General features: G+C 30.7%; 3 protein-coding genes across 3 annotated transcripts; 1 reads left to right on the forward strand and 2 right to left on the reverse strand.

Moving 5' to 3' along the window:
* Positions 1-1,668: 1,668 nt before the first annotated feature.
* Positions 1,669-3,270, forward strand: LOC112728071 (protein NODULATION SIGNALING PATHWAY 2-like). Its single transcript, XM_025778057.1, has one exon. It carries the CDS (start codon positions 1,669-1,671, stop codon positions 3,268-3,270), a length of 1,602 nt encoding a protein of 533 aa, XP_025633842.1.
* Positions 3,271-5,063: 1,793 nt separating this feature from the next.
* LOC112750967 (gamma-interferon-responsive lysosomal thiol protein) lies at positions 5,064-7,972 on the reverse strand. Its single transcript, XM_025799909.2, has 5 exons — positions 7,623-7,972; positions 6,824-6,886; positions 6,134-6,292; positions 5,615-5,713; positions 5,064-5,344 (listed from the first exon to the last, which is right to left on the reverse strand). Exons 1-5 carry the CDS (start codon positions 7,908-7,910, stop codon positions 5,204-5,206), a joined length of 750 nt encoding a protein of 249 aa, XP_025655694.1. The 5' UTR covers positions 7,911-7,972; the 3' UTR covers positions 5,064-5,203.
* A 9,481-nt stretch (positions 7,973-17,453) lies between these two features.
* LOC112719990 (gamma-interferon-responsive lysosomal thiol protein) lies at positions 17,454-20,945 on the reverse strand. The gene is made up of 5 exons (XM_025770771.3): positions 20,509-20,945; positions 19,298-19,363; positions 19,005-19,142; positions 18,236-18,328; positions 17,454-17,684 (listed from the first exon to the last, which is right to left on the reverse strand). The coding sequence occupies exons 1-5, from the start codon at positions 20,812-20,814 to the stop codon at positions 17,604-17,606; spliced, it is 684 nt and encodes a 227-aa protein (XP_025626556.1). The 5' UTR covers positions 20,815-20,945; the 3' UTR covers positions 17,454-17,603.
* Between the last annotated feature and the right edge of the window lie 4,395 nt (positions 20,946-25,340).

Here is a 25,340-nt window from a genome sequence, read left to right on the forward strand (position 1 = left end):
AACTCTATGGATTTATTTGATTTTATTACTAAATATTCAACAATAGAAAATAAAGGTTAATTTTTTTGGATATTAAAAAAATTTTGGTATAATACTTAATTATTAAATTTTATAATATTTTTTAAAGTTTCGAGGGCAGGACAATATGCTCTCCGCGTATATTGACATTACGCTTTGATAATATAGGCGTATTGTTTCACTCTAAAATTAAAAATATATATATATAAAATTAAATGACTGAGTGCTACATCAAAATTTTTTTAATATCTAAAAAGTTATAAAAAAAAGGATCGTTTTTCAAAATTTGTATTTGAGACACTTAATCAAAATACTCAAAGACTAAAAACTTCATGACCAATTGACCATCAGTAAAGGGTGTGGTATTTCTTGTCAAGTCAAGCGCAAATGCATGGAAAAGACATTACCTATTAATTAATCAATGAAAAAGTTTAAGAAATGATCACTTTTAATAATTACACTATTAAATATAATATTACATTATTAAATTAATATTAATGATGACTACTTAATAGTTATAAATTATAAAATGTGTTGATCTCTAACATTACTGTTAATCAATTCCTTCATTAATTACTATGAATAATTGAATATGCAACAATAATAAACTAATTATATGGCACCAAAATTAAATTAAAGAAGCTGCCAAGAAAATTCTTTTGCTGGCCGCTGCCTAGGAGGAATAAGAGAGACTTATTAAGAAACTGTTGTTGAATGTGACTTGTGGATTTCAAATTCTATATAATGAAATTAAGGATAACGATAGCCACGTTAAACCAGTTTTTTTTCATGCTTTTAGGACGAAAATCCTACAATATTCTCTTTTGTGTTGCATGATGTAACGAAAAATAAGTTGCACATAAACATATTTTACAAGTTCTTTGTTTGGTCTTTTTCTCCCTGAAAAAAACATTATATAAAGCAGATTTTTGCTTATATGGATAATATGTTTAAAGTGACACATAAACAATATTGACTCGAAAAATGACTTCTATCTATGTTATAATTTAAAAGTAGAAAAAATTTAAAGAGTCAACACTTTTATTAAAATTTAACTAGTATTTAACTACTAAAAAAAAGTGAATAATTTTATACTATTAAATATAATTTTACACTATTAAAAATATTAATATTAATAATAATTAATTAATAACTACAAATGACAAAATTTATTATCCCTAACACTCTTTTTAAAATAACATATAACATATATAGTCATACTATAGTTGGTTGTTTACATGAAAGTCATTTTGTCTACAATTTAAATTTGTTATATTGATAAATTGAAATATTTAGATATATCTTTTTTGTGAATGAATAAGACAATTAAGTTTGAGTACAATGAATAAAATATTTTTAAACTAAGTTATTATTCTCTTCCAAATATTTTTAAAGTACGTTATCCTTGTGCAATTGTATCTCAGAATAAAATTTCATGTACTATTTATTTGTGTCGTAATTTTTTGTTGTGTAATAATTCGTACTCTAATGTAGGCACCGGAATATAGGATTATGCATTTATTTTTTAATAATATTATTGGTTTGTCGTTTGTGAAATCTCATGATTTTCCTACTCTACAAATAGTCATTGATCTCCCATCATTCAAACTCCCCACCTTCAATATTATTGAATCTAATATAGAGAGCAAGATGATGCACTCTCATCATGTTCCTAAGTCCCTATGGTCATTCCTTGAAGAGAATAGCTCAACTCTTGAATTTCATCAATTTGTTGAGAACTATGGCTTCATGGTTGATAATTCACATATGGGTAATTTAGGATTCAATTTCACTAATAATAATCCTTTATTCAATATTACTTCTTCTAATGTTTCTTCTATCCCTTATTCCAATGATGATACCTTATACCATAACCCGGTTGAGGAAGAAGATTCCTTACAAACACTAATGGATTATTTTTCCATGGAATTGGACAATTCTAACCCCAATACTAATGGAAAAAACCAAAGTTACCAAGAAGAGAGTGGTGAGGGTAGCTTTTATCCTTCTTCACAAAACATGATGATTTCTAGTAGTGAAGAAGGGCAAAATGGTAATTGGAGTCCTACCACATCTTTGAATTCAGATTTGTCCTCATCAACACATCAATTTCAGCAACTTTTCTTGCCTCAACTAGGCATGGAAATTGACAAGAGGGTGGTGCTTCCACACATGGTGGAAGCCATTGGAGAAGCTCTTGGAAAAGGTCACAAATCACAAGTTGAAGAGATCTTGAGAAGCATGCGCAACAAAGCTAGCCCAATTGATGAACCATTTGAGTTCTACTTGTCCCAAGGTGGTGGTGGTGATTATCTAAAACAAGAGGCTATTAAACACTTTGAAGATTTGTTTAGGGCCTTGTACCAAGGAACCCCACATGGAAAAGTTGCAAACTTTGTTGCTAATTCATCAATTCTTGAAGCTATACCCCATGATTGTGATGTTATACATATATTTGACTTTGATTTGGTCAATGGGATTCAATGGCCTTCTATGATTGAGGCAATTGCACCCTTGAACAAAACATTGAAATTGACTTCAATCAAGAGTGTTGAGGAAGGGTATGAATGTAATTTCCCTCAGTGGAACTTTGAGGAAGTTAAAAGGAGCCTCTATGAGCATGCAAGATCTTGTGGGTTTTTGAAATTGAAGGTGGAGGAGAAGGGAATAGAGGAAGTGGTTATGGAGATCAAGAAAGTGAACAAAAGGGGTGGGAAAAGGGAGTTTTTTGCCTTCAATTGCATGGTGGGCCTTCCACATATGGGGAGAGAAAAGAGTAGAAAACGTGTCATGGAGTTTCTAAATTTGATCCATTTTTGTGGAAATAAAAGGGCAATTTTGACTTTTGGTGATGGGGGTGCTTATGACAAGTTGGGAAAAAATGGATTTGATTTCAAGTCATTTTATGATGCAAATTTGGTTCATTACAAGGCCTTGTTGGAATCAATTGAGTCACACTTCCCAAATTCTTCAGAAGCAAGAGCTGCTATTGAGTGCTTATTTTTGGCACCTAATGTTTCTTCTCTCTCATGGTTGCAACAGTGGGAGGAGATCTCAGAGGGTTTCAATTTTCATGAAGGATTTGGATTGGATGGTTGTGGATTTAGCAAAAGAAATTTGATGGAAATTGGAGAGTTGTTGGAGGGGTGTGATGATTCATATGGGGCCAAAATTGAAGGGCAAAATGGGAATGAATTAGTTTTGCTATGGAAAGGAATCCAGCTTCTAAGGGTTTCAACATGGAGAAATTAAATTAACTCTTAATCTTAATCTTGTCTCTAATCAAATGCCCGAAAGCACGAATTCAAAGTCATTCATGATTTGAAAGTGATAAATTCGTACATGTGTATATTAGTCTTTTCGTACATGTATAGATTTTGTACGAGAAGATGAATCTATCATCTTTTTTAATGGTGATAGACGAATTTATCATTTTCAAATTTTGAAAGACAATTCTCTTTTGGATTTTGATTATAAACAAAATTAGGAATTTAATTACGCTTAAATAGAAGAAAAAGAGTTCACTACCTTTTGTATGTATCAATTGAATTTGCACATGCGTAGGGTAGTTGTTGATTTGTACAGATTCATTATGTTCGTGTACATGGAAAGAAAAATAAAATAAAGATATATTTAAGTTCAATATTTTGTTTGGAGTCTAAAAATGTTCCATTAAATGAAGATTTGTTATAAGTTATAAGTTATAACACAGTTGATGTTCTACTATCTTTTCTTTTTACCCTTCCCCAGATTGGATGTTCAATTATTTTAATTTCATTGTTCATCTGAGATTAACTAAAACAAATGAATGAAACTATTGAATCAAAAAGGATACTCTTTTGGTCAGGAATAGGGGTGGGTTTTTGCTCTACCTAATCCGCCCCTTTCAACAAAAATCTGCATAAAATTCGCCTCGTCTCTATCTGCAGATAATAAAATGTTAAACTCTAACTCGTCCCTGCGGGTACCTGCTCCGCCCCTACCTGTCCTTATAATTATTAAATCTAAAAAATAAAATAAAATTTTAAAAATAAAATAACCATTATGTACAACATAACATAAATTAAAGTAAAAATTTAAATATGATACAATATTATTAATCATTTTACTAATTATTTTATATATATTAAAAATATATATATTTATATATCTATTATATATACCAAGGTGGATAAGGGCGGGTTTAACCTAAATCCGACTCGCCTCGTCTTGATCCAAGAATCCGTCCCGGTGTGGAGGCGGGTAATTACCCGCCCCAAACGGATAGGGGCGAAGTGGGTACTCGCGAATTTAGGTAGTGTTGTCATCCCTAGTCAAGAATACGAAAAATTTTAGACTTAGGTGGCTTTATTATTAATTTTTCAGCTTATATTCAAATAAGTCTTTAAGAAATTTTGTATTTGGCCGTTTTTGTTTTTCAAAATTTTTTATTAAGTTGAGATTCTTAAACTTTATAAAATAAAATATATAAATTTTTATTTTAGACAAATTTATTATTTTTATTTGAATAAATAAATCTTCAAAAGTATAATAAAATGACCTTATAAAATTTAGAGATCTCAATACAATAAATTTTTCTTAAAGATAAAAACGTTCGAGCAAAATTTGTTAGGAATGTATTTGAGTGTAAACTCTTTTAACTTTTTTATTAACTTAAGTAGCTGTCTCTTTTCTTTTTTGGGAGATGAGATAAAAATGAGGCCGAGAATACGGTCAAGGCCTTTGCGTTGGAGTTAGAAGATTGGCCCATTTATAACGAAGTTTGAGCCCAAAATAGGCCCATATAGTGTACATCTCTGTCACAAAAACCGATCTGTTCCAGACCAAAAACAAAATGGGGCCTCTTGAAAGCAAAAGTGCAAATCAAAATTAGGAAATTCAATTCTAGAAATGTAATCTCCATCAAAAATTGAAATGTAAAATTAATACTAGAGATTAGAGAATTAACACAATTGAGTTCCTTTTTTCTTTTTTTTTGGCGGTGCCACAATTAGTATTATTATTTAATCCGTTGTATAGCGTATAACATGTGGACTTTTTAGAAGTGAAAAAGAAAAGCAGCTATATATTTAATATTATTTCACTCAATTTGATTCTCCCCAAATAAGATGATAGGTGTCCACAAACATTATTTAATCTCACATTATTATGGAGTTGACACTTGACACACAACCCCTACACATTGTTAATTAGCATAACACACTGCTCGAGTTAATTTAAACTCTTCATCTGATGAGGTGGCAGCACCATGCATTTCATTCTTATTGCATGCTTTAAGTTTCAAAGAACCCTTATAGGCGTTACACACGTGTCTACTCACATTAAACTGCACCAATAGGAGAAGCTTCGTTAGTTAGCCACATAATAATAATAATAATAATAATAATATATCAGATTAACATAACATAAACTACCTAAACTCATATTATTTAAAAATCACCATACGAAATTGCTAATTGCTAATAAGTAACTTATTACTATATCATGATTTTCTCCTACAATTTGAGAATAGATTAGTGTAATTCTATCTATTAATTGATAAATAATACTATATTAAATAATAATTAGTAAAGAGGGTTATTTTTATGATACTTACAATGTCAAATTCTAAGGGAACGTCATTGACAGTAACCCAAGGCACAAACATATGAGGTGGAACTTGTGCCTTGCTTTCTTCACCATATCCCAAAAGTAACTGCATGGCCAAGTTTTTTGCATAGAATTCGTGAAATTATAGATTGGAACCAAAAGAAGAAAAAACTTGCAATTGCTTGTGACACAGTATTTAAATGATATAGTATATTCTTTTTGTACAAAATTTTCACCACATTATATATATATTTCATCTAGTAGTAGTTATTTTAAAATAAAAGCGCTATTTATACAACAAAAACAATCACTAATATATATATCTTTTTGGTGACTAAAATCACTAATATATATATTTGTTTATAATACATGTTTTATTTAATTTATTTTTAATGTAAATTTATATTTTAACATGTATTTTATATTGATAGCTAAGTTTAGTGGACACTTAACATATAGTTAATTTAAAATATATAATCACTTTTCAAATGCTAGTATGTATAATGCAGGTGAAAAATTAACTGACCTTATTTCCACGTCCAGATTCATAGCAATCCTTAATGGGGTTTGAATCTAACTTGAGTTCCTCACAACATGAGTTCCATAATGATTTTAATTCATCATCATCATCACTTTTCTTTAGCACACCAACCTCAACACATTTGATAAAAGCGAAGCTTTTTTCCTGCCTCATGTTCAAACTCACACACTTTTAATTAGAGGTATCACATGATTATTTATTGGTGAACAGTAAATTATATATGCTCCAAAATTGTACTATTATGGTATTTAATAATTTTGAAAAGTATTTGCAAATTTTGTATGCCTTTAGCAAATTATACATTGTAAAATATTTAAGTAATACGCAATGATTATATGCGATAAAATTCATGGTCAGAAAAATTATATTTCACACATAATATCTTAAAAGTCAAAATTCAGCTCATGTATGTATCTGCCTTAAATACTTCCTCTATTCCATTTCATCTGTCATGTTGGTTATATATATATAGTTATTAAAAAACATGAATGATGAAACATAATCTAAAGATAATATTACTAAACAATCCTCAATGAATAAAAAATAAAATAAAATAATTTGTAAAACAAGAAATAATTTAAAGTGATAATAATAAGAAAAAATAAAAAATAAAAATAACATTACTGAAAAATCTAAAACACATATATAATAATACAAAAAAAAAAAAGACTTTACCAATGGCCATTCGTGGAGGGCACATGCTTCTATGGTATTCAAGTAGCATTCATTTGGACCATGCTATAAAGTATAAACCAAACAAAATTTAAAAGAAGAAGAAATAAAGTTAGATATCTAATGCGAGAAGCATGCATGCACGGCCAGATAAAACATGAGAATAATTATTCTAGTTCAAATTAAAATATTTATTATTTTAAGAATTTAATTAAAAAACCAACGTTTTTCAACAAATATCAACTATTTTTTTAATTATAAATTTTAAGTCTTATTTTTTAAACGTTAAATTTTATATTTAAATTCTCAAAAAATAATAAATATTATTTAAAAAAAAAAAGAGAAACAGTACTACGTACATAGTTCTATTATATGTCCTGGCTACAATATACATGATATTTAAAAAATATTACTAAAATTAAAATAATATTTTTAATATTTAAAATTATTTTTTAATTGAAAATTAAAAATAAAAAATCCTTTAAAAACATACAAAAACTAATTCCCGCACGACAAATTACACCGGTTCACAAACTGTTAGAATGTGATTTTGCGACGGTTTATAACTAAACTGTTGCTATTGTTAAAATAAAGATGGAAATTCAGGTGCAGTCAACTTCACGTGCAGTTGATAATTGAGAATCATTAGATGATTTAACTGATTTGACTAAATTTTCATCTAACGATTCTCAACTATCAACTTTATATAAAATTAACTGCACTTGAGTTTTTACCTAAAATAAATCGCCGCTATTTGGCGCTTTTGCTATAGTGTATATATAGTCAAGGAAATGGAACTAACCTGGCATTGGACGGTTTGATTTTGATCAATGTGAGCATTGCCAAAGGGCAACAAATGAAGGTTGACAATGGACATTAATTCTGAATTGTTATACAGATTTCCAAGGTCGCTCTTTATGTAACGGGCGCACCCTTCACAAAGACTTTGGTAATTCAAAGTAACATTCACCTTTGAATCCTCTGCTTGGTCCAACACACGACAATAACATGGATTATTATTATGTACTATGATCATGAAAATCATAGGAATAACGAGAAAAAGGAACTCAAATGAACTTCGTGAACTCATTATTATTATTAGTATTTTCTATGCGTTTTATGGATATGTGTGTGATTATTCTCTTGAAGCTAATGTGTTTGTATATATAGAGGGTTTTGGTGATTATTTGAATAAGTGATGCGTCACTAGCTTTGTCTTAGCATCTTGTAAGAACAATAAAACCAAATAAACTTTATCAAGCAGATAAATAGAATTATCCTTTTTTCTTATTTTTGTTTTTTACAAGTAAACTATATACCCAACAAATTAAAGCTAACCCGTGAGGACTTTAAAATGTGTATAGTAGTTCTTGAAATAAAATCCTTTTATGTATGTAGAATGATACCTACCACACTTTAAATACATGACGCATATTTATATTGGCATGGTAGAATGGAAGGGAAACCTGATGATTAATAACGAGGAATATCTAGCTTGCATATCATTGAAATTATTTCTCATCAAAGGTTTAAACGGATAAAAATATATATAAATAATTATATTTTTAATATATTTCTTTACACAGGAGCAAGTTTGCATAATTTTTTATGTAGATTTCATTTTTTTTATTTATCTTATGTTAAATTTTTTATTTTGTTTAACAAAATCGAATTCTAAATTTTTTTATAGTAAAAAACTTAATATCATATTGTGAAATTATTTTTTTAAATTTAAATTTATAAAAAAAGATATATAAATAACTATATCTCTAGTGATGTAAGATAACTCTCTTGTTTATTTTAAAAGAATGGTTCTATAAGTTCCAACTCTATTCATTGCGATGCATTAGTTTAATTTACCATGTGTCAATGAAGACTTTCTTTTCATCACTAAAAATATAATAGATCTTCTTCATCTAAAAGTCCAATTTAAGGAGGCTAAGAGATTTTTGAGTTGTGAACAGAAATCTAAATACTACTTCTTTCTTATACAATTTATTTTAAGATTCGTTGGCTCGTTGCCAATTTAATATATCTAATAATAAGTTGTTCCATATTTATAGAATTATGACATTAATTATATATCATATCCTTTAAATTTGTAATATGGCCCATATAATTACTACATTTATACAATTTTTTTTAAATAGATTGGATAAGACAGCCACAAATTCTAAGTATTATAACATCATAAATTTCCGCACGCTATACATTCACATATACAATATTTAAAGATTTTCATCTACCACTTAGTCTTGCTAAGTTTCGAATGGGTACACTATATTTAGAGGTGTCATGATTGCCACTTGAACAAAGCCTCATATGCGTAAATCTATTTAATTTTCACATTAATTTTAACAAAACAAAATACTCCTTTTGGTCTTCTAATAAAATATTAAATTTCGTATTAAAAATATTATTTTAAACCCAGACAAGCCTTCAAGGTCTTTTTTTTTATCGAGCTTCAAAGTTTTTTTTTTAACTTGAAACTTCAAAATTTAAGCTTTAAACAATAAAATGAAAGGATTTATAACCAACTTGAGTTGATCTAATGGTTAGCTTATTAGTCCGTTTAAGTAAGTATCAGAATTCAAATCATGTTTTTATATGTAGCAACTCATTGGTCAATAACAAATCTTTAAATAGAATTCTAATCTATGACGGATTAGTCCTTAACCTACCGAACTAAGAGATACTGTAAAAAATAAAAAACTGAAAGGATGTATAAAGTTTTTGGTCTAATAAAAAACAACTTAAGTAGAATTATTTCAACTCATAAGAGAGTTATTTTTTCAAAAGATGAGTGCTAGAGGGTCAGCAACTTTTGTGATTTGTAGCCATCAAGTAGCCATCAATGATGTTTTTAATGGTATGAGATTTTATCCAACGGTGTGGAATTACTCACTTTTCTTTTACTGGTTACATGCTGGTCAAAATTTAATAAATTTACTGGCCCTAAACTTTTCCTTTTCAAAAATATCCAAATACCACTGAACATTGGCCACACACTCTTGGAGACCCAAACTTTAGATCTAATTGTTCAATGAACAAAAAGGCACACAAAATAAGACAAAAGAGAACATAGAAATATATGTATAAAATGTCCATATAGCTATAAAAAATAATGAATTTCAAAGTTTTAAAAAATTAGCCGTTAAAGTTTTTTCCGTGCATTAATAACAACAATAGACCGCCATTTGCAACCTTCAGCCACCATGGATGACGTTAGAAATTCGGGAGGGGTTCTGCATGATTGCCGGCCTTCTCAAGAGGAACAAGATCATTTGAAGAGAAGTAAAAAAAAGTGTGTAAAGATGGAGAAGGATTTTCTGGAACCCAATGCTCATACCAAGAAAGGAATACTGGATGGTTAAAGGCACCTCATTAAAGAAAGATTTAGAGTATATAAAAACTATTGCTCATATGGTCAAAGATGGTATTATCTATAATAAAATGAAAAAAAAAAAAGAGTCTGAAAAAAAAAGATCTAAGGGTGAGGTTGATGAAGAAGAAAAAAAAGGAATAGAGGACAAATCTGAGAAAATACAAAGAATAAAAAGAGCTAGCAGTAGCTACACCCCAAAAGGAATAAAAGTAGAGATAAAAAATGAGAGTCTCTATAACATTATCATCAATGAAAAAATGGAAAGGAAGCTCTGAAAATCATAGTGGAACACTCTTATAGTTAAGTTATTGGGAATAAGAATTGGATATGCAGCTATAACAAGGAGACTTGAGAGTTTGTGGAATGACAAAGGAAGCATAGATGTTATACATGTTAGTAATGATTATTACCTGGTCAAGTTTTATGTCGAGGAAGACTTTGATCATGCTCTAATGAAAGGGCCATGAAAAATATACGGCCATTTCTTAATAGTAAAACTTTGGGAACCAAATTTTAACCCTTTGAATACTATCATAGACAAGATAACAGTTTGGATAAGACTGTTGGACTTGCTTATAAAGCCATATGAAAGAATAATCTTAAGGCAGATTGAAAATCTCATAAGAAGTATCATTAAAGTAGACATTAATATAGCAGGGATGAGCAGGAAGAAAGACCACAATTGAAATTAGTGCCCTTAAGGACACTAAAATGTATCTAAGTTAAATCTGGTTCTAATATTTTCTATCGATTATTTATTATGTCTTATCTGAAATGTTAGGGGTTCTGCCAACATATCCTTTAGGTGCATTCTTAAACAAATTATAAAATAGTATAAATTAAACCTGATATTACTATTCTGCTGGAAACTAAGTGCAACAATGACAATGCTAAAAAAGTTATTCATCAGTTTGGGTTTTCTAACTTCATCTTAAAAGAAGTCCAAGGATTTGTGGGTGGAATATGAGTATACTGAAATGTGCCTAACCTTAACATGTCATTTTTAGAGACTCATAACCAATAGATTGACATGAAAATTCAGCTTCAGGGACAAAGGGAATGATACATGTGACAACAGTTTATGCTAGCTGCCAAATTCAATATAAAAGATTTTTTTGGCCAAAGCTTCTCAACATAGCTAACAATATGACAAGAGAATGGTTGATGGTTGGAGATTTCAATAAGATTAAAAACAGATAAAAAAGAAGGATGACGACAGTAAATATAAAAGTGTGTAATAGGTTTACGAACTGGATTAACAATTGTAGGTTCATTGATCTAGGCTACATTGGAGCAAGATTCTCTTGGAGAGGTCTTCAATAGGAAAGCCAAGATAGAGCCTTCAAGAGATTGGATAGAGCGCTTTGTAATCACTCATGGAAGACTAGATTCTGTGAAGCAACTATTGAAGTCTTGCCTAGGACTAACTCTTACTATCACCTTCTTCTCATTAAAAGGGATAAAGATATAATTGTTGTTTAGAATAGATTCTTTAGGTCCGAGGTTATGTGGACCTTCTATCTGGAGTTTATAGATTGCATCAACAACAGCTGGAAAAAGAGAATAGGAACACTAGATATTATCATACTAAAACCATCATCAGAAGAGAAAATAACAAGATACACAAGTCCAAAGACTCTGAAGGAGAATAGATAGAAGAAAAGGAAGACCTAGAGAGACACATCATCAATTACTTTCAGAGTCTTTACCAAGATCATGTAAGTATTCTTTTGATTAGGAGATTACATTTAAATCAACCTAATTTTTTGTGATTTAGATTGCCGAAATTTTATGACTACACCTATAGGATTGAAAATGAAGAATGCTACTCACAGCATTGAATCTCTGAAAGCCTCAAGAAGCGATGGTTTTCCAGCCTTTATATACAAGAAAAATTGGGAGCTCATGAGAGAAAAAGTTTGTGATTTCATCCAAAATTGTTGAAGAAATCCAAGCTTCATTGGACTTTGCAACAAAACATTACTAGCACTAGTGTCGAAGCAAAATAATTCTAACCTCATCAAACAATTCATACCTACATTGCTATGCAATGTGAACTATAAGATCATAACCAAGATTCTAGTAGAAAGGATTAAACCTCACCTTAGTGATAGAATAGCTATCTATCAATCAAGCTTCATTTCTGAAAGAAAAATCCAAGATAACATTTTGATAGCTAAAGAAATGATGCATACAATGAAGAGGTTGAAAGAGAAAAAATAATTTATGACTATCAAGATTGATTTTGAAAAGGCTTACGACAAACTTGATTGGGACTTCATTGAATATAGACTTCATGAATTTAAATTTTCTCAAAGCTTAATTACTCTTGTCATGAGTTGCATTAGTTTGATTTCCTATAACATCATTTGGAATGGAAGCAGGAGAGAGAATTTTGTACTTATAGAAGGGTGAGATAAGAGGATCCAATTTTGGCATACCTTTTTGTTATATATATGGATAAACTCTCCCACTTTATTAAAGATCAAATTCAAAAAGATATGTGAAAACCTATGAAAATAAGAAAGAAGGAACATCGACATTTCACATTTAATGTTTACGAATGATTTGCTTCTTTTTGCATAAGCCACCGCTGAACAGATAAACAATATTAAAAAAGTAATGAATACTTTTTTGTGTAACATCTGAGCTTAGGATAAATAATGAGAAAACATTTATAGTTTTCTATAAAAACTATAAGACAGTTGACAGAGGAGAGATCATAAGAATATCAAAGTTTAGAGAGCAAAATGATCTAGGTAGATAACTTAGGATGATGATCACAAATAATAGAGTTGGGAAGGAAAACTTCAAAAATATGTTGGGGAGAATCCATAATAAATTGAAGGATTGAAAGAGTACATGCTTGTCTCTAGCAGAAAGACTCATTCTAGCCCTAGTTGTCTTAAGCCCGAGTCTAAACTATAGCATGTAATATAAAAATTTTTCTAAAAGAATATATTTGGAGGTAGAAAAAATCTAAAGAAAATTCATATAGGGGAAATAGTAGAATCATAAAAATATACACTTAATAAAGTGGAATACTCTTTGCCAGCTAAAATAGTTAGGAGGATGGGATTTAAGAAATTGTCAACAATGAATAATGCGTTCTTATTAAAAATTGTTTGGCAAGCTATGAAAAATCTAAAAGCTTTATGAGTGAAAGTGCTATCTCATAAATATTGCAAGAGTATTCAACAATATTTTATGATAAAAATTATTGAAAATTCAAAATACTAAATTCTGTAATTTGCATTAACATTATATTCTAGTATATGAATATATGGTTGACTATACTATAGCAAATGTAAGGTATTATGAGGGGTCAATTTTCTTGTGGAATGATTATGCGTGTATATTTACAACTAATAATGAATCTTTTTTTAATTTTTTAATAAAAAAACAAATATATCCCTATATATTCCTTACATAAATATATAAGTCTTTAAGTAATTAAATACTTATGAATTCTTGATTACTGATAAAATAAAGTATGTAAGTCTTTTTATTGAGATACATAAATTTAATTTCTTTTGAAGGTGCGATAGGAGTAGGAAGAGAATATGCACTTTAAAGAATGTACAAGAGAAGTGAAAGAAAAGTGAGAACCTGATTCAACATAATGGCAAAATTCAAGGCCATTTATTGCAATATGCCATATATATACTAGTGCTCTTATAATATAAATAAGCTTAGTCAATTTTTCTTTACTTGCTGGACTACTTTATTACAATACAGATCACTACTACTAACACTTTTTCTCAAGTTAGAACAACAAATATCTTGGAGTCCTAACTTGCCAACGAATGTAGAAGAGGTTCCTGGGGCTAAAGGTTTTGTTAAGAAATCCACAATTTGTTCATGTGTTGATATAGGCATTAGGTGGATTAATTTTTCTAGTAATTTATCTCTAGCCACATGACAATCTACTTCTATGTGTTTGGTTCTCTCATGGAACACAGGGTTGGTCGCTATGTGAATGGCGGCTTGGCTATCGCAATAAAGATTAATAGGCTTAGTGTAGTCCAATCCCATGTCCTTGAATATATTTTTTATCTATATTGTTTCACGAGTTACTAATGCGAGAGCTCTGTACTCTGTCGCTACTGATGATGATGCCACTATTGTTTGCTTCTTACTATTCCAAGAAATCATCAAACTTTTAATGTAAAAGAAATATGCAGTGATGGACCTCCTTGAATCTGGACAAGCAACCTAGTTTGAGTCGCTAAAACCTATAACACGCAAATCAGACCGAGAGGGAAAGAATATGCCCTTTGCTGGTGCGGATTTACCTCAAGATTCGATGAGCAGTCCTGAGATGCAAATTAGTATGTTTGTCCAGAAATTGACTCAAATTTTTGATTGCAAAGCTAATGTCGGGTCTGGTATTTGCCAAGTATAATAGTATTACCGATCAGTTTTCTGTATTCACCATTATCAGGTAAAGAACTCCTCCCTAAACTTTTGTCAATTTGGCATTGTAATCCATGGGAGTGGAGATAGGTTTGTAGTCCTCAAAACCGGTTTCTCTTAGCAAGTCCAAAGCATACTTCCTTTAGTACAATGCAACTCCTTGTTTGCTTCGAGCAACTTCCTTCCCCAAAAAAATTAGTATTCAACAGTGCTTTAATGGAATTAATCTCAGCTAGATCATTTTCAGCTAAAATTACATCATCTACATAGATTAAGAGAGCTGTAAAACCATTGACTTGTGATTTTGTAAAGAGACTATGATTTGACTCAGACTGATGGTAGCCATTCTCGAGCAAGATCGATTTTAACTTGTTATTCCATTGTCGACCTGCTTGTTTAAGGCCATATAGTGACTTTTCCAGTTTGTAGACCGTGTTAGGGGGAGCTTCTAATCCTTGAGGCACTTTCATATAGACTTCTTCCTCCAATTCGCCATGCAAGAAGAATATGTTCACATCAATTTGCTTCAAGAACCAGTCTTTGGCAGCAGCAATGACTAATACAATCCTCAATGTACTAAGTTTGAGACCTAGGTTGAATGTGTTCAAATAATTCACCCCGTAGACTTGGGTGAAACCTTTGGCGACCAATCTCGCCTTGTGTCTCTCTATGCAGCCATCCGAATTATGTTTGAATTTGAAAACCCATTTATATCCGATGGCCTTTTTGCTAGGTGGAAGGGAAGTAATTTGCCATGTCTGAAGATGCTCCAAGGCATCAAGTTTTGCTTTAATACCACTTTGCCAACTTTCATAAGTTATTGCTTCATCATAGCATCTAGGTTCTTTGTCTGTGGAGATGGCTAGAGAAAAATTCTTGTGTGATGCAGATAGTACACTATAAAAAATATATTGTGAGATTGGATATGCACTAGATGGTGACGTTGAGAGATTCATACACTAAAAGTCCATAAGATGACTTGGTCTTCTTCTTTCTCTAATGGACCTTCTTAGTGTAATAGGCTGATGGAGTTGTGGAGTGTCTTGAGATGTATGTGGTATGGATGAGGGTGCTGAGTGCACCTCAGATGCATGAACTATATTAGATTCTAATGTTAGACTATCATGAGATATTTATGATGTATGCATTGACATTAGATGCAGTATATGACTCAGGTGTAAATGATGCAGTTTGTTGATGATGCAAATCATATGCAGTATGTGACTCAAGTGTTAGAATCATATGCTATTTTTCAGAAATAAAAAAGGGTAAAAATTTTTCATAAAACTTAACATCTTTTGATAGAAATATCTCTTTTAATTTTATATCAAGTAAAATAAATCCTTTGGTACCTTCCTTGAAACCAAGAAAGATACATTCTCTTGCTCGTGGATCTAATTTCTTCCTCAGGATCTGTTGCGGCCATGATATTTACAGCAGTTTTTCCACCATATGTTTGCCACAAATGTGGTGGAAGGCCAGCGTCGTGCTTCTTGTAGTATGTACCGACCATGTGTCCCGATTTGCCATAGTGTGGGTATTGTGGCTTGCCTCTTCCTCACCCTCCAGCTTAGTGTCTACCTCCCCTACCTCTCCCTCTTCTTCTGCCGTGACTGGGGTCTAAAGTGTTCGAAGGAGTTGTAGAGTATGCAAGCAGTTTGGTGTCTGAGATAGGCCCCAAGCTGTGAATTTGTCTTTCTTGCTGTGTGAGCAACGAAAATAGTATGTTGATGTTGGAAAGTGGTTCCATCAACATAATTTACAATATTACTCCTATGTATTGGTCGTTTAATCTTCTAAGAAATCGTGTGACTTGGTCTTCAAACTTGTACTTTCTGATTGTACTTAAGCCACATGAACATTCAACTTCACAAGCACATGAAGGTATCGATCAAAAGTCATCAATTTCCTCCCAAATCAATCTCAACTTTGTAAAATAGCTCGTAACTTCTATGTCCCCTACCTAAATGCATACAGTTCCTCATACAATTCAGCTACTCTAAACTTGTCTCCTTGGTAGTACTGATGTTTTAAATCTGTCCATAGGTCACTAGCTAGCTATGTGGTTCCAAATGACTGATTGAGAAATATTTGCACTAAGTGAAAGATTGATCCAAGCAATCACGTAAGTATTGCATCTTTTCCAAACCTCAAACAAATTATCACTACTATTCGATTTTGGCAGACTACCATCTATGAATTTCAGTTTATTCTTAGATTCCAACACTAAAAGTATAGCTCGATTCTAAGATCCATAATTTTTTCCATCTAAAGTGACATTAGTAAAAGGAACACTATGGCTTTCAGAAGGATGGAGATAATACGGCCTTGTGTGATCTCCAGCCGCGTTGATTGTACTTCGTGTCAATTGCTTTTGGATTGATGTAATTTGACTCAAGAGTTTCGTAATTGTGCGCAGATCTAGGTTCGATGGTGGTGAATTTGATATTTCACCGTGCGGTTTTGCCATTGATGATTCAAATCTTGTTGATGTGCAAGATTCAAACACTGTGCTTTCTATGAGTAATCGAAGACACAGAGATCAGATTTTTTTCTTACTAATTCTTGTCTAATCGTGCACTATTCTCTTCATTCAAGTTCACTGCACCATGTTGAAGGTGTGATAGGAGTAGAAAGAGAAGATGCACTTTAAAAAATGTATAAAAAAAGTGAGAACCTGATTCAACATAATGGCAAAACTCAAGGCCATTTGCTGCAATACCATATATATATTAGTGCTCTTATACTGTAAATAAGCTTAGTCAATTCTCATTTACTTGCTGAACTACTCTATTACAATGCAAATCATTACTACTAACGATTTCTTTAATAGTCAACACAAAAATTTATATATCTTATTTTTTCGATAGTAAACAATTTATAACTGTTTAATATTTAAGAGAATCTGTATTTTTTTAATTATATAGCTCTCAATTTACAAGAGTGGAAAAAGATAACAAAGTTGAATCCTTCATTTCATTTCTAACGAATTGGGTTGCAAGCATCTGGAACAGCAATGCCTTTATAAGCCTTGCAAACAAAGTACGTGAAATTTGCATAGTCCTGATGATGAATTAACACAAAAACATCATTAGTCTTTGTGATGAGTGTGTACATAATTATAATTAATTATGATCTAGCAAAATCAAAACTATTAAACCAACCACCTTCATCAGTCCATGACTCCAACAAAAGGATTTTAAATTAGCTCACTCAAAATGATCAAAACCAAAAAATCAATTAATCTACTACATCACATTTTCTTTATATTTTACATATTATCAGTATTTCTTCTATAAAATAAGTTAGTTATAAAATCTTTTCACTAATTTTATTGTTATTAAAAATTTGTAAAGATACTCACTGCTGTATATATGTGTAGCACTATCTTTTATAATCACATTCAATAAAAAATACATACAGAAAATACTTATTTTCTTCTTACCTTCTATGTTTTATTAAAAACATCAATAATTTCTTTACTACTTTAAAATGTATTCAAGTATAATATATATTACTCAAATATATATTGATTTATAAATGTACTAAATTCTTTAAGTAAACCAATATGTTCATGAATGAGAAGAAAAAGAGAGATAAATTAAAGGACAAACTTGGGCAATTGGCTGGTTGTTAATCACCACCCATGGCAGAAATGAATGGGGTGGATGAAGCTTTGTGGTTTCTTCAATGTACTTCTTTGCAAGCTGCATATAATTAAATTCAAATTCAATGTTAAAATAATATAAGACTTTTTTTTTAGGAATAATAAAAGACTTTAGAAGTTTGAACTTAAAAATCTATAATTCTAGTATATAGTAAAAATTCATTTTTAGTTAATTTTATGTGAAGTTGATAATTAAAAATTATTAGATTTAATCAAACATATTAAATTATTTAACAAATTTTTAATTATCAACTTCATATGAAATTAACTGTATTTGAATTTTTATTATAGTGTATAACGTTGATTGAAACATGCAATCATACTTTGTACTAGGAAACGAAAAATGACAAATATGTTCCCGTAAATCACGGTAATCAAATAGAAAATAAATAAATAAATACTGGAAAAGTTTCACAATCTAATTAACTAGATGGTTAATTTTTTTTAAAAATTAACATTAAATAATTTTTTAATCTTAAATTTTAAATTATAAATTCTAAATCTTTCAAAACAAAAAGTAGAAATTAAAAAAATAGTTTATAATAACAAAATTTGACTAATATTATCTGTTTAAAAATTGATTTCTTATACTACTTTTGTGGATAAATATTAGTTTTCTCATAACTAAATAGAATATCATAGCAAGTACAAACTCCCAATTCACATTGCTATGTTATCTTATCTTAGTTAGCCTTAAAAAAAAAACTAAAAATAACCTCTGTTCCATTTCCTCTGCTGCAATTGAGTATAGATGCAAGAGGCAAACCCAATTGATCAAAGCAATCCTGCCACTTATTGCTTCTTCCCTCAATTGCTAGAAACTCAAAGCAATAAATCAATCCATAATACTTGCCCTGCATCATAATATATATTTTGTATTTTAATATATATTTTATATTGATAATTACTTTTAGTATACACTTAATATGATTGAAAATTATTAAAGCATTTGAAATTAAGGTGTTATTTATCTTAAAGAATTAGAGAAGAAATTAAACCTTATACTCACCACATCAGACCATAGATTCATAGCACATGATTCCAAAGAATTTAGAATGCATTCATCTTGTCCATTCTGCCAAATTATCATGCATAATTAGTGTGAATCAAACATTGAAGATTATACATCGTATTCTTGTTAGATATTTGTCCAAATACAAAGAGAATTTAATACCAATTACGAATGGAAACTTAGGAAAACAAATTAAAAAGATTGAAACAATGGCTGAAATCATGGAAGATTTTATAAATATTCTATGGATTGCACTACTTATAATGTGGGATTGTAATGTGGGGTGTCCCTTAGTCTTGACATGAAAATGAAATTTTGTCATGCCTAAAAATGTGGTACAGAAACAAAGCCTGGTGTCCACATTTTTATTTAAAAAAAAAGTAGAAATTCAAAATCTTGTTAAAGTTAACCGCTTAACCCCCTTTTCAAAAGGAAAACCATATGAAAAGGCAATTTTTTTAAAGAAAAATAGTGAATACAAATATTTAATTTATTTTTATAAAAATAATATTAGAAAGCTCACTTTCTATGTCAATATCACTTAATTCTTTAAATTATTTTATTTATTTTACATTTTAAATTATAAATATTAAATATTCTAAAAAATAATAATTTTAGAATTAAAGTTTTTTTTAATTTTTAAATTTTACAAAGAGTAAATTTGTCAAAAAAAAATAATTTTAATATTAAATATAACATTGAAGATCACTTTAAACAAAAAAATGTTAAAACCAATTTTAATTTTGATCGCAAATCTTAGAGACCAAAACTGTACTTATCGATATTGACTAACCAAAAGTTAGTTCTTACACTTTCTCCTCTTCAAAATGTGATAGGTTATAAGAATTTCTTTTAGAAATGAACAAAACTGTCATGGTTTTTTACTGAGATAGTAAACATATATATGAGTCAAGCATTATTGAGTGTCCTGAATCTTGATAATAATAAATTACTTTTGTACTTCCTTGTCTACTTCAGTTTTTTATGTAAGGAAAAATAAATGAAAAGGAAGAGTGGCAATGGATCAGTGATTATTACATTGTTGTTATCATCAATTCTTGAATCAATAGAAGGAAATAAATTAAACCCATTTCCTTTTAGTTTTAAGTTCTCTCATATAATTGAGCTGTTGGCAATTAAGTAAATCAACTATCACCACTAAAATTAATGAAGATAATATAATAATTAGAGATAAAAGTAACAAGAACCTGGCATGATATGGAATTGTTGGTGAGATTGACATGAGAATTGGCATAAGGGACTAATTGGAGATTCACAATGCTGATGAGATTAGTGTTGAATATCTCGTAAAGATTCTTGATTATGAAAGTAGCACAAGGTTGGCACAAACTTTCATAGTACACTGAGAGATTAACTTTATTATTATTCTTATCAGCAACAAAAAGTGGACTAATCTCATCACTACCCTTTGATTCATAGATGAAGATGAAAAAAAGGACTAATGCCATGACAATGGTTATTGCTGGTTTTGGAGAAACAGAAACAGAAACCATCTTTTTTTTTGTTTTTCTTTTCTCTTTGATCAGTAAACTTAGAGCTTATTTGGTACAGTGTTTTTTAGGTTTAAGAGTGTGTAAACTGTGAAATTTGGAAGAATATTTTGTTTGACACGTCTCCTATATATGAGAAAGAAGAGAAGACAAATATGAGAGCGGGTTTTTGTGCCAATTGAGATGCTTGCTGTACAGAGTTTCCTTTCTTGAATCTTGGAGAAATTTTTTTTTCTTTGCGTATGTATCTCTCAGCCCGACAGGTCCTGACTAATTTGCCGCAGATTTGAGTTTTATTCAAAGGTCTGTCATTAATTAATACGTTGTTGCATGCATAAGACGAGATTTGAATCTTCCATACTTGCTTAAATAGATGCCAGCCCAAATTAGCTTTTTAAAAAAATTATTTAATATAATTTTTTTTAGAAAAAAAAAACATTATATAGGTTTTAGCTACCTCTTCTGTACTGTTTGGTTCCTATAGAAAAGGGGAGATAATGTCAAATGGTAGAGCTCATTTTAGTTTTTTGGGGTTTTTTTTTTAATTATAGAGAAATAATTGAAAATCATGTGAGACATATTTTTTTACTTATCTATTTTCGAAGTATAAAATTATCTTAAAATTTCGTTTCAGAAAAAGAATATATTTTTTTATTTTTTTTCCCTGTATATGTTTTTTGTGTTCATTATCTATCTTTCTATTGTCTAAAGACAATAATGGAATGCTACCATGAGAACGGTACATAAGTAATCCAACATTCTAATTATAATGTTTCTAGTTAATTTAAAAAAAAAAAGAAAAAAGTAAAAGAAGTAACATATCTGATATCTTCATACATTTAAATATTAAATCTTTGACCAGTATAGTTACTAATATATCATTTTAACATTATTTTATATATTCATTAGCTGTATAACTTATATTTCGAAAAGGGTATCCATCATCATTATACACAGCAGCACCAAAAAAAAAAAAAAAAAAGAAATCATCATTATACACAAGTAATAATATTCAACCTAACAATTTGATATGTTAGTAAATTAATTGGTTCATTTCCTAAGTTTTACTAGTTTGATAAATATAGCTAAAGGCCTATTTTTCCTGTTTTCTTTTTATAGAATGAGGGCCATAAATACAATAAAACAAATTCTAAGGATATAGAAGCTAAAACGTCATAAAAAGCCTTTTTTTTGTAATGGTGTTAGCTTCATATAAATTGTCTTTTATTATATATTCCTTTGCTCTTCTCTCTGGCTTATCTTACAACGAACAAATTGCGTAAATTCGTTTTGTCCTTCACAATGTTTTTGGTTTAATTTTCTTTTTTGGCTTTCATGAAATATCATGTTCAAGTAGAAGTATACAAGATTTTAAAAATTTATGCTATCTGTGACACCAATTCTTCCTATCCGGTGATGGTGAAATTTATGGTAATGGTTGGATACTTGGATGATACAATAAATTTGATATTGATTCTATTTTTGGAGCCATGAAATATTTTTATATTATTCAAGCAACTACAAAAATATTGATGAATTATTTATAAAAGAACTTTACATTGATATAGTAGAAATTAAACGTACTACGTCTTTATATAAAGAATGAGTTTATTAATTATCAATTATATCATAAATTAATTTAATAATAAAGTAAAAAGTGGTGTAATTTAAATATATTGATATATAATGTAATTTTATATTTTGTTAGGAGGTGAAACCACAATGCGAAACATATTTTCCTGCAGATTAGACCTGGATTTAAAAAATGCCAAATGCAACCTGTATTTTGCATATTCTCAGCGCAAAACGTAAACTGAATTTTGCAAGATGCAAGATTACATGTTGGACATGTGTATGTGAGGGGTTTTTATATATATGTTTTGCGTTTGATTGTGAAGGAATGAGAGGAAGTGTTTGTTTTTGTGTTTTGTGAGTGAAGGAAGGAAGAAGAAGTACTACCCGCATCCTTTAGCATTATAAAGAATAGTGTAATTATCGACGCTAAAAATCGACAGCTGTGTTTTTTGTCGATATTTATCAACGGCTTGTCGTCAATGAAATAAAAAAATATTTGAAATAAAATATTAAAATCGACGATCAAGTCGTTTATTATTTTGACGACCTTATATTTTTCTTTCAAATCGATGGATGAGTCGTCTATTTTAATATTTATAATATCGACGGTTTTTCTTATCGATAAATTTAAACAGTGGAGATTCCTTTCGAAATTAAATAGATGGTGTAGATTATTATATAAAATAGACAGTTAAGAGGTTGATTTTTGTTTTAACTGAAATCAACGAAGCTGCCGTCGATTTTTATCAATAAAAAATTACACCCGTGTTTGCTTCCCACGTACCTCGTTTCACCCACATTTTTCCATAGAAATTAACGCCAATTCACCTTCTCCATTTCACCTTCGCCATTTCACCAACTTTCCCTCTCCACTACCGCTCCACCGTCTTCGTTCCGCTGCTCCCACACCTATCACTGTCGCTCTGTTACACTAGTGTCACTGTCTCTCTCGTTATAAATCTCTTCAGGTGCAACATAATAGAGCTCTAAGCTACAATCATGATGAAGAAAAGCAATAGTGCCGAAGAAGAACAACTAGACTGACTGAAACTACGATTGAGATCTTATTTCAACTTGATCTCTTAGAAAATCAGATCAAGAAGCTAATCAATAATGAGTGCCTTCAGTTCCTTGAATTGTTGCTGCAAGCGTTGAAGCTTGGGAGCTGCCAATCAAGAGCATACGCAATACTGCTTTTGAAATTGGCATTTATGGTTTCAAATCCAATCCAGTTGATCAGCGTGAAAACCGAAATGTTGTTTGAAATCACGAAAGTGATACGCGACCGTATATCGCCGCAACATTTCCTTTACCTATGAAATGCGAACCACCATTAGTCAGTCAAGGCTAAATAAAGAAATAGTAATGGTAACTTTAATTAATAAACATAATATACTCATTGTAACACCCTACCATACAGAGTCTTATGCTTAAGTCATAATTCAGAGATGGCAAGGTATTACGACCTCTAAAATAAAAATTTAGTACGTATAGTAGTATGAATGATGTTTATATCTAGGAGCCTTTGAAGAAAAGGGGTACAACAAAAATCGTAACTCGAAAAGCGCAACACTCCGATCGATAATGTAGCGAACAAGAACAAACTAACGTGAGATTATATATATATACAAGAGTGTCAAAAACAGGAATATCAAGACTCAAAATCCAGTTGCGAAGATAACCGGCCCGAGCATAGCAATATATACATATAATAGGATAAGGAAACCCCAAAGAAAACCCAAAGGGACACAAATACAGAAAACCTATTCTCCAAACCTCCTATAAGAGGAGTCATCACAGTTTGTATTATTTAATGGAGATAATAGTATCTAAGCAAGACATATAAACCAAAACAGAGTCCCGAGAACAAAGGATCTTCGCTAATCCAGAAGTCTTCAGCCTGCCTCAGCGAGAAACCTCACGTCCTGCATCTGAAAACCACAAAATTCGCATGGGTGAGAACCAGAGGTTCCCAGCATAGTAACAGTTCCCACATATATAACATGTAATAATAGAGGAAAGCCGAAGGCAATTCTAGAACTTCCTCCAGATAAAATCAAAGCTTATAAACAAGCTAAACCATAAATGGCAACTGACTAAAGATCCTTCAGTCTAACTAATACTTCCCTTTCCAATTCCTTTAGACCTCCCAACCACCATCAGGAGTATAATATGGCAAACACAGTTATTTCAGACAAGAGATATACAAGTAGGAACAGATAAGGCATTTAGACAGATAGCAAGTAATATGCAGTCAAGTAGGCAATCTCAAACAATTCACATAGTATGCATATGATGAATGCATGTCCCTAATGGCTGATGATATCATCTGTCGGTTATAGAGCCAACCCGACAAGTCCTGGTAGCTAACCATTGGACTGTCCCTCTGTCGTGTCTCCCCAACTCGAGTTATACTCAATATAAATTTGATCATAATCATGATCCATATCCATCACCCTCACTAGTGAATATTTATGGAGGTGAGCTCATCCGGGGCTTTCACAGTGCCCGGCCACCCTGACGACATAGAGTCAAAAGAGTTTCGAGTCTCAACCTGGAGCACGTGGTGGCTAGCCACTGCTTTCTCCCAGGGAAACTCTTATCTCCGATAGTGGAAGTGCAACATTCACAATTCATTCAACAGCATATATGCATTGATTCTTAGCCATAATCATGGCTCTGCCGTAACACGGCAATAATCTAGCCATCCGCCTCACGATTAAATCTATAACCAGCCAATTTATTAACAATTACGACCCTTCGGCCATGGCATAACAAGCACTTCCACCGCCATCCTCCGCATCTCACATAATCATCTTTGATCCTCATTGATCATTCATTTTTCTCTTGCTTCACTCACAAGTTACCACATTCACTAGCTCCTTTCCTCATTGCTAGGCATAACATAATGATTTAAGACATAGGTGGAGAGATCGGAGGCTTAGAAGTATGAA

The sequence above is a fragment of the Arachis hypogaea genome, chromosome 2 (genome assembly GCF_003086295.3).
Source record: "Arachis hypogaea cultivar Tifrunner chromosome 2, arahy.Tifrunner.gnm2.J5K5, whole genome shotgun sequence".
Lineage (NCBI taxonomy): Eukaryota > Viridiplantae > Streptophyta > Magnoliopsida > Fabales > Fabaceae > Arachis > Arachis hypogaea.